At 42.1% G+C, this 14,146-nt stretch overlaps 2 protein-coding genes across 2 annotated transcripts; one reads left to right on the forward strand and one right to left on the reverse strand.

The window, feature by feature from the left end:
• The first annotated feature begins 548 nt into the window (after positions 1-548).
• Positions 549-4,789, forward strand: enpp5 (ectonucleotide pyrophosphatase/phosphodiesterase 5). The gene is made up of 4 exons (XM_077016956.1): positions 549-630; positions 1,521-2,365; positions 2,731-2,907; positions 3,127-4,789. Exons 2-4 carry the CDS (start codon positions 1,531-1,533, stop codon positions 3,525-3,527), a joined length of 1,413 nt encoding a protein of 470 aa, XP_076873071.1. The 5' UTR covers positions 549-630; positions 1,521-1,530; the 3' UTR covers positions 3,528-4,789.
• A 189-nt stretch (positions 4,790-4,978) lies between these two features.
• Positions 4,979-10,843, reverse strand: eif5 (eukaryotic translation initiation factor 5). The gene is made up of 12 exons (XM_077016957.1): positions 10,696-10,843; positions 10,134-10,377; positions 9,226-9,505; positions 9,063-9,144; positions 8,777-8,949; positions 7,335-7,446; positions 6,841-6,962; positions 6,423-6,584; positions 6,121-6,282; positions 5,717-5,881; positions 5,481-5,621; positions 4,979-5,301 (listed from the first exon to the last, which is right to left on the reverse strand). Exons 3-12 carry the CDS (start codon positions 9,295-9,297, stop codon positions 5,203-5,205), a joined length of 1,290 nt encoding a protein of 429 aa, XP_076873072.1. The 5' UTR covers positions 9,298-9,505; positions 10,134-10,377; positions 10,696-10,843; the 3' UTR covers positions 4,979-5,202.
• Positions 10,844-14,146: the final 3,303 nt, after the last annotated feature.

Here is a 14,146-nt window from a genome sequence, read left to right on the forward strand (position 1 = left end):
TTTTATACAAAACTCCTATCAGTTGGTTTCTGTCTTTTGATGTGACCATGGGAATAACGGATGTAAACTGGTTTTATTAACGTGAATAAATTAATAAATTAACTTTATTTAACGCCTAGGCTATTAAAGATCCTCTCGTTTATCGAGATTTTATTTTGTGTTAAATACAGACAACATAAACGTCCTATTAAACAATGCAATTGCAAACAATTTAAAATCTTCTAATTAACATGATATATTTTACACGTAGTAGAATTTGATTGGATTTGGATTTTTATTGAACATAATTTTGATACGTTACGTTTTAAAGAAAAATGGTTAAGGCCTAAATATTTTTTAAAAAGGACAACACAATGAACTAAAATAAATGCATTCATGTTAATATAGGTCATTAGAGTTTTGTTTTATTTTATACATTGTTTTGTACATCAGAGCTGCCAACAATATTACCAATATTTCAACACAAGCACTTTGATTTCACCTAACCTCATATTTGTTAATAAATGTTTCTTAATTACTTATTCATTAAATGAGCTATGATTAGCCTAGGAATGTTTGTGCGGGACTGTGGGCTGGACTTCCTGTTTACGACAGCCCTTTTTTGCCATAGAGTGTAGGCTACTCTACAAGGTAAGCGTTCTCGGTCGTTTCCCTGCTGATCCTATTTGACCACTTGTATTGCATCATTTTATTATTCGTACATGCCAAGGTTTTACCATCCTGTCTCATATCGATGGAATGCCTGTCATAGTTCCAGCTGCTTTCTACTGGGTAGCAAACTGTCTTGATTATACAGCAGTTGCACTGAGTACAGCAGCTAGCTAACGGCAGCCAACAAAATCCCAGATTAATTTTGATATGCCAAATTGGCTTAGTTGTATTTTGGGCAGCATGTATTTTATATGTGTGCATTTAGAGATCATGCATTTGAGTGCGTTTTATATTCAAACGTGCAGACGACAATTCCGAGCAAATGGCATGCATGCGCTGCATTGTATGATGTCATCGTTTTCTACTGAGCCCATTTTTAACGACGCAATCCACGATCTATAACAACCATTTTGCTGCGTATGCTTGCCTCTGTGGCGTATTTCCATACATGTTTATGCTTTGCAGCTTAATTGCCTCTTTTACATTTTACGAGCGAGACAGGCACCTGTTACAGCACACGCGCAAAGGCTGTCTGAAACACTGCGAAATTCATGCATGGTAGAACGATTCTACCTGAACTATTCTCGGCGGAGACGAATATCTGGTTCATGAGCAAATTTGAAATTTCATCTGACCTGTTATTGGCTAAATAAATTATTTTCCAAATTTCCCAATTAATGTTTGATTGTACAAACTTGGATTCAAATGGCATGCAGTAGGCTATCTCAAAATAAGTCTGGAGTCTAGTAAGACCAGGTTGGTTTCAGCCCTCATGTTTTCAGGAGAGAGATAATGAAAATAAAAATAACACATAAAGATGTTTCAGAGTACAGTTGTCTGATTTACGTCAAATTATTTTTCCATTGCAGGAAAAGCAACATGCAAGTAGTGGTAATGAGCAAGACACACTTGGTGAGTTGCCTTCTAGTCCTGGCACTTCCTCCATCCTCATGGCAAGAGGAGCACAGTAAACTTCTGTTGGTGTCTTTTGATGGCTTCCGCTGGGACTATGTCAACAGGGTGCCCACACCGAATTTCCGTGCCCTTATGGAAGAGGGTGTGCAGGTGGAGCGGGTGGAGAATACCTACATCACCAAAACATTCCCTAACCACTACACGTTATTAACAGGCTTGCATGCGGAGAGTCACGGAATTGTGGCCAATGAAATGTATGACCCAGTTCTGAATCGTTCCTTCTCCATGGAGGGATCTGAAGTCTATGACTCTCGATGGTGGGAGGAGGCAGTTCCACTCTGGGTAACCAGTCAGAAAGCTGGACGGAGGAGCGGGGCTGCCATGTGGCCTGGATCGGACGTGGCCATTGGTGGAGTGTACCCTACTCATTATGTGCCATATAATGCATCAATGCCGTTTGAGGTGCGGGTGGAGATGCTTATTGGTTGGTTCCTGGGAACAGAGGCCATCGATTTTGGGGTTCTTTACTGGGAGGAACCAGATGAGAGTGGCCATAATGTGGGTCCGGAGAGTCCACTCATGGACGTGGTCATTCAGGACATTGATGTAAAACTGGGCTTTCTCAGAGACAGGCTCAAAAAAGCTGACCTTTATGATAAAATCAATCTCATCGTTACAAGTGACCATGGAATGACACAGTTATCATATGACAAGGTAATTGAGTTAGACGCCTACGTGAGTCAAGATCTCTATACGTGCATAGACAAGAGCCCAGTGGTGGGCATTTTACCCAGAGAAGGTAAATAACATTACATAACACACATTTACTATCATTAGAAAAGATGTAATAACCGAAGTTGTAACCCTGTTCCAGCCCATGGTTGGATGGATGGATCGATGGTAATAACCAGGGTTTTAACAATTGTTGAGAAATATTTTGCATCATCACTCAGTGTATCTTTTGCATAGAAATCAGTCAATGCTGATTTAAACAGAATTCATTCATTACCTTGTGACAAGAAATTACCATTTGATAATGACGTAAAGAAAAAAGGAAAATAAACCTTATTGAAGAACTCCAATGTTTACACAAAATGAATTAAATCAATGAAATTAAATATTTCATAACATTATATTGACCATGATTGTTTTTTCTTTTCCCAGGTAAATTAGATGAGGTGTACAATTTGTTGAAGAATGCAAATCCTAACATGGCTGTGTACAAGAGAGAAGACATCCCTGATTACTTACACTACAGACACAACGTAAGGATAATGCCGATTATTATAGAGGCCAAAGAAGGATGGACCATTGTTCAGAACAAAACAGGAAACTTTATGCGTGAGTACAAAATGTAATTAGCATGCTTTGTTAATTAACATGCTTTGTAATGCTGAGTTAAAACATCAATTTTCATATCTGTATATACTGTTCAAAATATTATTTTTAAGAGGTGCATCATTATATGCTTTTTTGGAACTTCAGACTGAATACTTGAGTGATTAATGAGTGAGTGAGAATAGTGAGTGATTAATTTTTCATGCGTGTTTTTATTTACAGTGGGTAACCATGGTTACAATAGCCTCCTGCGCAGCATGCAGCCTGTGTTTGTTGCTCGTGGGCCTTCGTTCCGTGCCGGCTACACCAAGGACTCCATGCGATCGGTTGACCTTTACCCTCTCATGTGTAGCATTCTTGGTATTCAGCCACTACCTAACAACGGCTCCCTGGGGAACGTGCGGGATCTCCTGGTGGAGACATCGACCACCCGACCCAAGCCCCCACCCATGCCCAGGGAGCCCTCCAATGCTTGGGCAGTGGGCTCGCTCCTCGGCGCCGCCCTTGTGGTTGGTTTTCTCATTACCTTTGTCAAGCAGGTGACACAGAGGCAGCTGCCCCCACTGCCTCTTACCAACAGGGAGATTTCTCAGCCCTTGCTGCAGGATGAACTACGCCTTTAATGAAGGTGTCGCATTTCTGATTGTGATGCTTTGATATATTTAAAGTGAAACTCCCAATAACACTTTAATGTCTCTAACTTGAGACTTTTGAATCATGTAGCACTGATCCTCTCTCTGTGGTGCTTCAAATCTTCTTGTCCCTGTGATTTGAACAACAAACAAATTTAAACAACAGGCAAAGTCGCTTTAATTCATGTACCAGCAAAGTGAAGCCGACTGCCAAATCAAATCATTACCCATGGTGCCGTGCCAAGGCATAATACAAGAGCAATATGAGAAGGGACGCTGCAGGCAAACTGGTCTGAACAATCCTCTCAATTTATAGCTGAGAAAGGCCACAATGTCCCCTGCTGGCAAAACTGATCATTTTCAATTCCTCAATTCTTGTGGCCTATTTCAAAGAAGGAAAAAACATTCACAAGATACAAACATTCTAGCATCTTAAATACCAGTTAGAAACATATTCACGTTTCTTCACAAGAGAGGCATGATTTGTCTTGTTTAAGACCTATATTTAACAAATGTTACTTTACGTTTATGGACTGAACTGTTTGCAGGTGTTTTAACTTTCATATTTGCTTTTATACTATGTTTGAAACCATCAGGATTTCCTTATTCCAGTGGTAAAGTGCAGTGGCTACATGCTTTAATGTTTAGTTGTAATGCTGACAGGATGTTTTATGTTGATATTTACATGAAGTGGGTAGTTGAGAAGCTGCCTCTGTGTTGCACTAAGATCAATGTAAGCTTATCAGGACTTGTAGAAATTAAAGTACAGGGGAATAGAATGGTTTTAGATTGGTTGCATTTTGCACAATATTTTCCCATGCTTTTAATCTTTTTTTAAAAAAATACAGGTGCCAAAATCCTTTAGCTACTAATGTGGGAAATGGTGGTATAAATTAGTGGCAAGACACTGGATTCCTATATTGATTTTTAATTGTAAACTCAGAATTTTACATATGTGGCCCAGTCAGGGCCAAACCACTGTGATTTACCTTCTACAGGTGCAAAAAACCTAAAAAGGAACAAAGTATTTAACAAATTCTATGATGTAGTTGTTGCTGGTCTAGTTAGTTGATGCATAAGTTGCTTGCAGAATGTTTTTAATGGTGTGACTAAAGGAAAAAAAAAAACCTTCATTAATAGTAATTTTGCCCTTCTTATAAAATTATATTGTACTGCTTCAAAAGTGTGACCATGATTTAACTGGTGTTGTACATGTTTTAAATTTTAATTAAAAACTAGTGCGTCACACATTCCTTCTTTGTCCGTTGTGCTGATGTAAAATATCTGCTTAGTCAGTTCCAGTCACAATGAACACGTGTGCTTTCTCCATCAGACACCAAGGAGCAGCTTCTATGCAGCCTTCCTGTACTGGTAGTGCAGGTGTTTGTCTCAGGTACCTATGCTCTACTAAACGTGAAGTTTTGAAACCCAGAGTCAAGGTCTCACTGGCAAACATTCTTTAATATTCGCAAAAACACAAGGAAGGGAAAAAAAAACTGATTCTATGATCTAAAGAATTTCATGCATACAAACAGAATGGCAACAATTCGTGTGGTGAAAGGACTAGGGCTTTCTAGCAAAGCACTAATGCAGACCAACAGAGTCTAAAAGGCATGCGTCTGACTACCAGCAGCTTCGCAAAGTGTCAAGGCAACAATTAAAGTTTTTAAATGGCATCGATATCAATGTCTTCCTCTTCTTTTTCGGCCTTCTCTGCCTTTGTTGTTTCCATCTTCAGTTCACGTGCAGAGGAGGAATATACCACCTTGAGGGCAAAGGGAAAAATGTTGAGCAGATACATTAGGCACCTCAATGGACATTTGAGATGTGTAATGTAATTAAGCAAATCACAAATCTCATATGAATTTGACTGTACATGAATGTTTGTCTTCGAGGATATGATGGCAACTGTCCAATAGTCCCCCCACCAAAGCCAGTTATTACCTCCACATTGTCTTCATCTTCCTCACCCTCTTCCTCACTGCCCTCACTTTCCTCCTCAGCCTCCTTCAGCCATTTCACAAAGGGCTCGGCCTTGGCGTGGATCTCCTTGGCGAGTTCTTTAGAGACATATTTCTTTGACACCTACACAAGACAGCCCAGTTAAGATCATGTTTAAATAAGCTACTGTAAGGGTTTCACCAAAACGAGTTTCTGTACAGAGTTTGTATCTTACAAACCTTCTCAGCCCATGCGAGTATGACATCTTCCTCTAGCAGGTCGGAGTCATACAGGTCCTTGAGGATGATTGGGACACGGGGCAACAGCTGGCTCTGATGGAGCTTCACCAGGCACTCGAACCCACCCAAGAGGTACTTCTGGGCCTTTTTATCATTGTGACAGAACTGATAACAAAACCAGCTGAATTAATTACCAGCCCCTCGGGTGACTCCTCTTTCACTGCAAGGTTCATCTCGCATCAGTTATTTAAAGACTAAATCACATTAGCGTATGTGAACTACTAAAGACACTACTAGTTAATTGACTAAGGCACAAATTAGCAAAATATTTGTCCCTTGGGCAAAAGGTCACATTCAAAGGTACAAGATATGGTACAGACAGGGAAAAAAAAGGGTGGGCTCACCCGGAGGAAATGCCGCTTGTACTTCTTGATCTGCTCACGGATGTTGGCGTCGAAGAGCAACTCGCTCAGGATGAGGGGCCCCATGGCCCTCACCTCCAGACGCTCCGCTTCAGCCAAGATCTCCTTATCAGCGGAGTCGATCGCTCCCCCCTCCTTCTTTTGCTTTAGACGGCATAGGGGAAAAGGCCAGAATGAGCACAATGAAGGAAAAACTGCCCTGCCAGAGCGTTTACTCAGACTCAGACAGACCTAAGAAAATTTGGCAAAACAAGATGCCTGAAATTTCTCCATGTAAAACCCACCTTTACAAAGTTGTAGAACATGTTGACCCTCTCCTCCAGGGTCTTCTCCAGGTCATCGCTAAGGGTGAGGCCCTTGGCGTGCTCGCTTATCTCCTCCATGCGGCGGCGCTGAGCCTCCGCGGTGGTCTCTTCAGCCCAATCTTCATCATCGTCATCGCCATCCTGCACATGGCACAAAGCCACACAGCCAGTTGAAAATACACCTTAAAGCTGCATCACTGTCTTACATGAATTAAATGCAACAGACAGTGTTGAACCCCAATAAGGATCCACAGGGTGCAAGTTATATGTTGGAATTATATTTCACTTAATTGGCACAGCTACGCAGGACTGAGGCACTCTCAAATCGGGCCTTGCTACACTTGATCAATGTGCTAAGGCAGGTCCTTGAAGCCACTATGAGGGAGACTGTACTCACCACAGCATCAGGGGCATCAATGTCGTTTTGGTTACCAGCTTCCCCACTATTCGATCCATTCTCCTTGTCCTTCTTACGGTTCTTTTTCTCTTTCTCCTTCTTAACAGATCCACTATCGTTCTCTGATCCAGGATGACAGCAAAAAAATTAATAAATAAAATAAAAAAGCACTTATGAAAAAGAAAACAAGGCTAGACGGCTTAAGCAACTGTGAATTAGCATAACTACAAAATTATTAATCCCCACCTCCCTCTATATTGTGGTCTTGGTGGTTATTTCAAGAAAATGACCAAGTTTGTTAGAAATATAGACTAACATTACATCTCAGGTAAACTCACACAATTAGTGTGGTCTCTGCTGCTGCACAACACTGAAATAAATTGTGCAGTTCAGAAAGCACGTCGTTCCGACAGCTGGAGGGTGGGGATGGTTTTCGTCCATTTGACTAGTGAGCTTATCAAAAGGCAACAAACTGTTGACTTATCTGAACTTACCGGGTGGATTCTTGAGAATGAAGGTGCAGAGTTTGTGTCTGGTGTCCAGCATTCCCCGATACCCACAGGCCTTGCAGGAGTTTCCTATGGTCTGTTTTTTGGGGTTGATGTGCTGCAAAGGAGCAAGATAGTGTGAACAGGGAGAGGTGGATGCAATTTTTACCACCGCATGTCACAAACCACCTGATGCACGTTGGCAAGACAAGTGACACTAGCCAATATGGTCGCATAATCATTTCTAATGCAAGCTTAGATTCTCTGTGCTTTATGTTCTCATCGTGTTGGCTTATAACAGTTCAACACATGGTCCACCCCACACAGGCAAAAACATCCGTTCAGTGGGCATTAGAACGTTCATTCGATCACCCAACCCCTCTCATTCTGATGCAGCAGCTTTGTGTTTACAACTAGCATCTAAAAGCAGCTGGAACAACACTTGGAACAAAAAAAGTGCCAGTGGACTACTGGAACACCAATGAGGGAGAGGAGCTGCAGTTCGTGTCCAATCAGAGAGGGGGGTGGGGCAAACAAACCTACTTTATACTACTTTTCAGAAAATGGAAGTTATTTTTTATTAAATAGATCAAATCTTCTGTTCACAGCACTTCATACAGAGGAAGAACTTTTTTTGTAACCATGATAGAAGGGCTACATAGCCTGTAAATAGCCTTTGCCATGATCCAAACAACCACACAGGCCATTTCTGGCTGCCAATACCGGATACAATACCTACGCACTGCAGTACAAGGATGTCTAAGCAGAAAACCAGCAAACTAAGGCCATGCAAGTGCTGCACTGCAAAACAAAGGCAGCGAGGTTCTCTCTCTCTCTCTCTCTCTCTCACACACACACACACACACACACACACACACACACACACACACACCCCCCCCCCCAATTCCTACCTCCCCTGCACGTACTCACTGGCCTCTGCACAGACAACCAAGGTATGTCTATTATACCTGTACCTGCCGCCTCCCATGTCAGTCTGGCCATCTCGATTACAGCTTAGCAAAGAATAGTAGCTCTGCCCACAGAGGCCACTAACAATTTAGAACTGAATTCAGTCCTTGTGAAAAGCCAATTGTGCCATGTGCAAAGGCCACCTTTGTGGACATGCGCTATGTTGACCTTAAAGGAACCCGCACATTCAATAAAACAAATATGTGGCAACATCAGAGGGCACAAAGGTCACTCATTCAAACAAGACACCAATATCTTTCAGGAAGATCATTTGTTACAGCCAGAACAAGACTAAAAGTGACAAATTTAGTTGCCAAATTTGTATATTATTTACATTCACCACCATGACATGTAACGTTATCTGGTGGAAATACAAACCATGTGAGGGGGAGGGGTGGGTACATTCTAACTCATGTAGACCAGCTTGTCAGCTTTTTATCTAAGCACCAGGTGGGGAGGGGCACTCAAGTCACATTTACCAAATCGGTTTCTGGATTGTCGCACTCGGGACACAGCACAAACTTGCGAATGAACCCGTCCAGCATATCTTGCAGTTTGTTCGCCTCGTGAGATCCGTTAACAATGTAGCGGTCGTGCTTGACATCAAACTGGGTCTGGGCTCCCAACTCGCAGCCAAAGAACTTGGTGGGATCTAGAAAGTGAAATAGGGCTTTTCTTTAAAGCTTCTCAAAGTCTTTGTAACATTGTCTCTGAAGCCATCTAAAAGCCCTCCATGTTTATACAGTTAATTATTCTGTAACTTACAAGTCGGAGGCCTGTTCAGTGCCTTTGCAACATCAACCATGTTGACTATGACTGTCTTGATTCCATTTCCTTTGCCTTCCACCTTGCACAAGAACATTTGTTAACAGGATTAACAGACAAAATTCACACGTGTTAATAATACACAAAATACTCTCTTACTTACCTTAGCGATCAGACGGGGCATCTTATAGCGATAAAACTGGTCCGAAACGCTGCGGTTGACGTTGACAGACATTTTGGCTTGCTGTAGGATTTATCAGCAAGATGAAAAGATCTTGAATTGGTAATTTTTGGTATCTTCTGTCTGGAAAGGAGGGGATGACATAAACGACTGCAAGAGGAGTCTGTCTCTGACATGAAAAAGGTATGGCCACCGAGGCTGTGAGCTGAAAGCTCGAAGACTAAGTTCCCCCCACACAGGTTTCAACAGCGGTCCAACAGCTCTGTAAATCAAGAAAGCAGAAAAATAGATCAGATGAGCAAAAATTAAGCAAATACCGAGTCAACGTTAATCCACAAGACAAAATAAACTCGGTGACGCTCTTCTAAACGCAAGTACTTAGCTAGTGCGTATCTTATGAATAGCTGCGTTGCTCGTTCAGTTCATGCTGTGACCACCTCCTCAGCTAGCACCCACGACACAGAACTATATAGCACAACTCCATATTTATAGAAAACAATTACAGAATAATAATTATAGCTCATCGTCAGTTTACGGGGTGGTTAGGAGAGTTAGCGTTAAGCCAAGCCAACAAATCTGCAGTTCAAGTCTGAGAAGTCAACAAACCTGGCGTCAACTTCCCGCTAGCTGCTTAAATTTGACATATTTAATATTATAATAAATATACGTCTTAAAATGCCACACATCTGCGCCAGTGAGACGCATGCAGTGTGAAGTGGCAGCTAGCAGCGGCGTGTGCTGCAGAGTGCGTCACTCCGGAGCTGGAGCGGCGTGTGTGCCAGTGGAGGAGGAAGACGGGCGCCATTTTGAACCAGGACGAGCCCAAACGTGAGTAAGCGCACGAAACGACCGAAATGAGAGGCGACTCGGTGCGAACAAACCCGCCGTACCTTTCCCATCCGCAGCTCCTGACGTCCAGGTACTCGTCGTTTTCGTAAAACAAAGACATAAACACACCGCTGCTCGCCCTGAGATGCAATGAAGTATTGTGTAGGAACAGCCGGCTATAGGTTGCAGCACTGGGTTTACAGGACAGCGCTGCGTAGCCCCGTGGTCCTAAGTCGACCCTTGTGGTGTAGACTGATAAATTGCGGACAGAAAACCACCAAAAAAAGCGCCCTCGGATCAGGGGACCTGTAAAAAGCAACAACAGAAGTCAACTTGGCATTATTAACGGACACCCTACGTGACAGACGGTTCAGAAAGTTAAAATGGTCACCTACGTTAGCTGACTAACGTTAAACATATGGCAAGTCGTCGCTTCCTATTGCTAACTAGCGTAGCTGTCCCCTAGCAATACAACTCGCTACTTTTCGGTCAAAAAAGGGCTAGCTATGCATCGAAACCATGTACTAAACCAGTCAGCTGAGTATATCGAAAGCTAACGCGGCTCAAATCCGATTACACGGATGTCGTTAAGCTAGCCTAGCTCGCTAGCAGCCTAGCACATACCTCTAGAACATTCGTCCCATTAGCGCGTGCAACGCCACAGTGAGTTCCGATGACAGTGCGCGTGAATCTTATGCTGGCGCTACACTGTCCCCGCCCCCTTCGCTGTGGTGTGCCGCACGCGCGATTGTGTACGTGCTCGCCCCGGTGTGCTTTAATACATGTGTTCAATTCGCGGCCAGTCCTCTTGTTAGTCCGATCATTTAAACCCAGTTATCATTGACAATAGCTTCAAATAGATTAAAACAGTAGACAGTGGATTTCTATGGTGATAGCATCGTAAGATAATGTTTTTTAGCTTATGGCAGGGACTTATGGTTATGAAGTAACATGGATTTGTAAAACTTAAATTCACAGCAGTTCGCATATTTAATACAATTCAACACAATAATATAACGCCTTTTCGTTTACAAAATGTTTTCAAATGCAATATATCTTTCACATAAGTTCCCAATGTAGAGCGCGTTACACGTTTTGTAAAGGTACGAATACCCAGTTCCGCACAAAGACACAAAGTGCTTTCATCAGGCACCAGAACAACGCAGCTCTTGCCATGACCAATGGGAGGAACGTCCGGAACCCTCCGAATTACCTATGGAATTACTGCTGATCGGGACGAAAATAGTCATCTTTATGACTTAGTATAGAAGTACAAACTAAGCTACAGAAAATGAAATCAAGTCTACAGTAATGACTGTGGAATAGACATGGTGTTTTCTTCCATCACCCCCTCCCCCCATCCTCCCCTATCCACTACATTTTCAAATGCTGTTTTTAAAACGTTTCCTTTATCTATTGATTTATAATGGTGTTGAAATGATAATTGATCATTTGACATATGTTAATTTGACATAATCATGTAGAAACATACAAAGCATATAGAGATTTACTAAATACTAATGTTGAATAATAAATAAAATATTCAGATTTTTCAAAGAATATTTTCAATTCCAGCATGCAAGGGGATCCAATGGGCCCCTAAAGGCTCAGGGGCCATATAGAAAATGAGCAGTGTTTTCAGTATAATGTGACAGATTCTTGCCATTCGTTTTGCGACGGAAGATGATCAAAATCACGAAAAACCGCAGTCTGAGAAACTAGGGCAATGGTAGGAAATCGCGTCAGAACGTCCCTGTAATTCTCTGTTGCGGGTCTCTGCTTGTTTCTGATTTGGTTTTATTCATTGTTATGTTATTCTCGCCACAGTGATGGTGACGTCTAGTATGTGTATGAAATGAAGGAAAGCAAGTGATTAATCCCGTCTCGTACTGATTCATTAATAAACGCAGCATTTTATTATTTAGTACAGGACAATCCTATATTATAGGACACGAATTGCGACACTAGGTATCATCCTAGACATTTACATGGTCAGCATATTTAACAATGCACAAAACCAGCAATGTCTTGCATGAAGGCGTTTAGTAAAATCACATGTAAAGTTCTGCCAACTGTTGTCGAGAACTGCTCACTTTGCGCCGGGGAAGAAAAAAAGAAGTCTAGAAAGAAAAAAACCTTTTAGCATGTTTATGAGTGGACCTGTATGTTTATGAGCGGGTTGAATGTAGTGATTTGTTTTGATGACCGCTAGAGGGCAGCATAACATGGGAATTGAATTGTACCAGCGCTTTCTCCCGAAAACTCGCGTTGTTAAATCGAGGTTCCCAGAACAGGACGCAGCTTTTTACCCCAATATTACGGCCATATATAATCGCAAAAGAATAGTGAAGTTCCTAGTATATCTCACACCTTTCACAGCCGACAGATTTTGTCAAAGAGCCACGCAGAAACGTCCTATACGGGAATGGTATAATGCTCCGTGATGGTGACAGTAGGCCACTCGGGCCCTCTTCTCTCCTTCATTTCCTCAGCCGGAATTACACGGACAGCTAAACAACCCCTCAGCCTGAGCTAACCCTCAATGCAAATTACCCCATTTTGCCCTCAAATTGCCCTCGACAAGTAGCGCCACAGCTAAATAACTGCTCAACTGCATCCACCCCAGAGCTATAACCCAACCACCCACTCAGTGTACCCTACGTCTTGTTGTGTTTTGAGTATTCCCACAGATCCCACTCATCCTTGTCAGACTCTGCAGTGATACTGCACCATAATATTCTGAGCTCTCCTTGCTCGTGTCCAAGTCCTGCACAGTTTCTGATGTTGCCTGGTTACCCATGTGGCTTCCTGTCTCTATGTCACATTAATCATGATAGATAAAAGCATAAGTAAGAGGAAAAACTGACACTAACTTGTTTCCTACGAGGACACTGTCTATAATAAGGGATGTACTTGAATAGCACTAACATTCAAATATACAAACATTGAATGTTTTCAGTAAAATTACATGACAATATGTTTCACCTGTAATGGAAACATTATATGTATGCATTTAACATTTGTTGATTAATATGATGACACCAGGACATTCCATCAGTAGTACAGTACTGTGCACATGCCTTAGGCCACCATTAGATTTGTTGTTAGATTTGTTGTTCTGTTCAAATGTAGCCTTTAAGCTCCACCCTTTTCCTTCATGCTTCTATGGCAATGATGGTTAACAAGAAAACACTGCAGGTTAAACAGGGTAACAATTTCCAGCAAACATGTGGTTTCCATATGTTTAACTTTGCAGCCAGACAACTGTAATTCTGTGTTCCAGCTCCAGAACTTTTTGACTTGCTCAATCTGTATAATAATATTCTGGTCAGGGAGCTGTTGGGTCGGATGAAGCAGGTGTAATTTGCCTTTTATTTATTTTTACATATGTCCCATTTTTTTTCATTTTACCCCAACAAATCAGACCTTTGTTTAAATAATCATAATCCCAATTAGGTCCCCCTTGGTTGTCCCTTATACAGGTAGTGACCCATCTCTGGGGTACGTACAGCCAAAATATAGCGTGGACCCTTCGGTCCAGCCAGCCAGTTTGTCTATACATGGGACTGTGTATTCAACTTGACCATTCCTGTTCATTCATGCCTTTGGGCTCTCCTTCATCTTTTGAAGAACAACCAGTCTGAGAATCAGGACTGGTCTTCACAACCTAGCCAAACTGGGAGCGGCTCTCCAACAAACTAAATCTTTCCCTGAGAGATGACAGCAGTATTATTGTGCTGCAGAACCGAATACACAATTCATGACTAGTAAAGTATGAACCCCTGTGCACCTCAGGGGATAGGGCACTACCACAACACAACTGTTATGCTAGATGGTTCCAAGGAGGATGAGCAGACATAGAAAATCTTCAAAAATTCTTAGTCATCTCATGGAGACCACCCCCACGTCTGACGCCTAACTGTAAGTTCTTGTTCTTCCTACGCAGTGTCTTAAGGGAAACACCGTGAGGTGAGCACTATGGTCCCACCATCATTTCCTTGTGCTCTGCTTGTTCTCTGTTCAGGGCCCTGGGGTGCACTAATTCTCAATATGAAAGACACAGAGTCGATTGTAC

The sequence above is a fragment of the Brachyhypopomus gauderio genome, chromosome 9, assembly GCF_052324685.1.
Source record: "Brachyhypopomus gauderio isolate BG-103 chromosome 9, BGAUD_0.2, whole genome shotgun sequence".
NCBI classification, from domain to species: domain Eukaryota; kingdom Metazoa; phylum Chordata; class Actinopteri; order Gymnotiformes; family Hypopomidae; genus Brachyhypopomus; species Brachyhypopomus gauderio.

Coding starts and splice junctions, on each gene's coding strand:
- enpp5 (XM_077016956.1), top strand. CDS start 1,531: ATGCAAGTAGTGGTAATGAGCAAGACACACTTGGTGAGTTGCCTTCTA. Junction 2,366..2,730: donor GGGCATTTTACCCAGAGAAG/GTAAATAACATT, acceptor TTCTTTTCCCAG/GTAAATTAGATGAGGTGTAC. Junction 2,908..3,126: donor CAAAACAGGAAACTTTATGC/GTGAGTACAAAA, acceptor TTTTATTTACAG/TGGGTAACCATGGTTACAAT.
- eif5 (XM_077016957.1), bottom strand. CDS start 9,297: ATGTCTGTCAACGTCAACCGCAGCGTTTCGGACCAGTTTTATCGCTAT. Junction 9,145..9,225: donor TGCCCCGTCTGATCGCTAAG/GTAAGTAAGAGA, acceptor TTCTTGTGCAAG/GTGGAAGGCAAAGGAAATGG. Junction 5,882..6,120: donor ACAAGCGGCATTTCCTCCGG/GTGAGCCCACCC, acceptor TTTTGTTATCAG/TTCTGTCACAATGATAAAAA.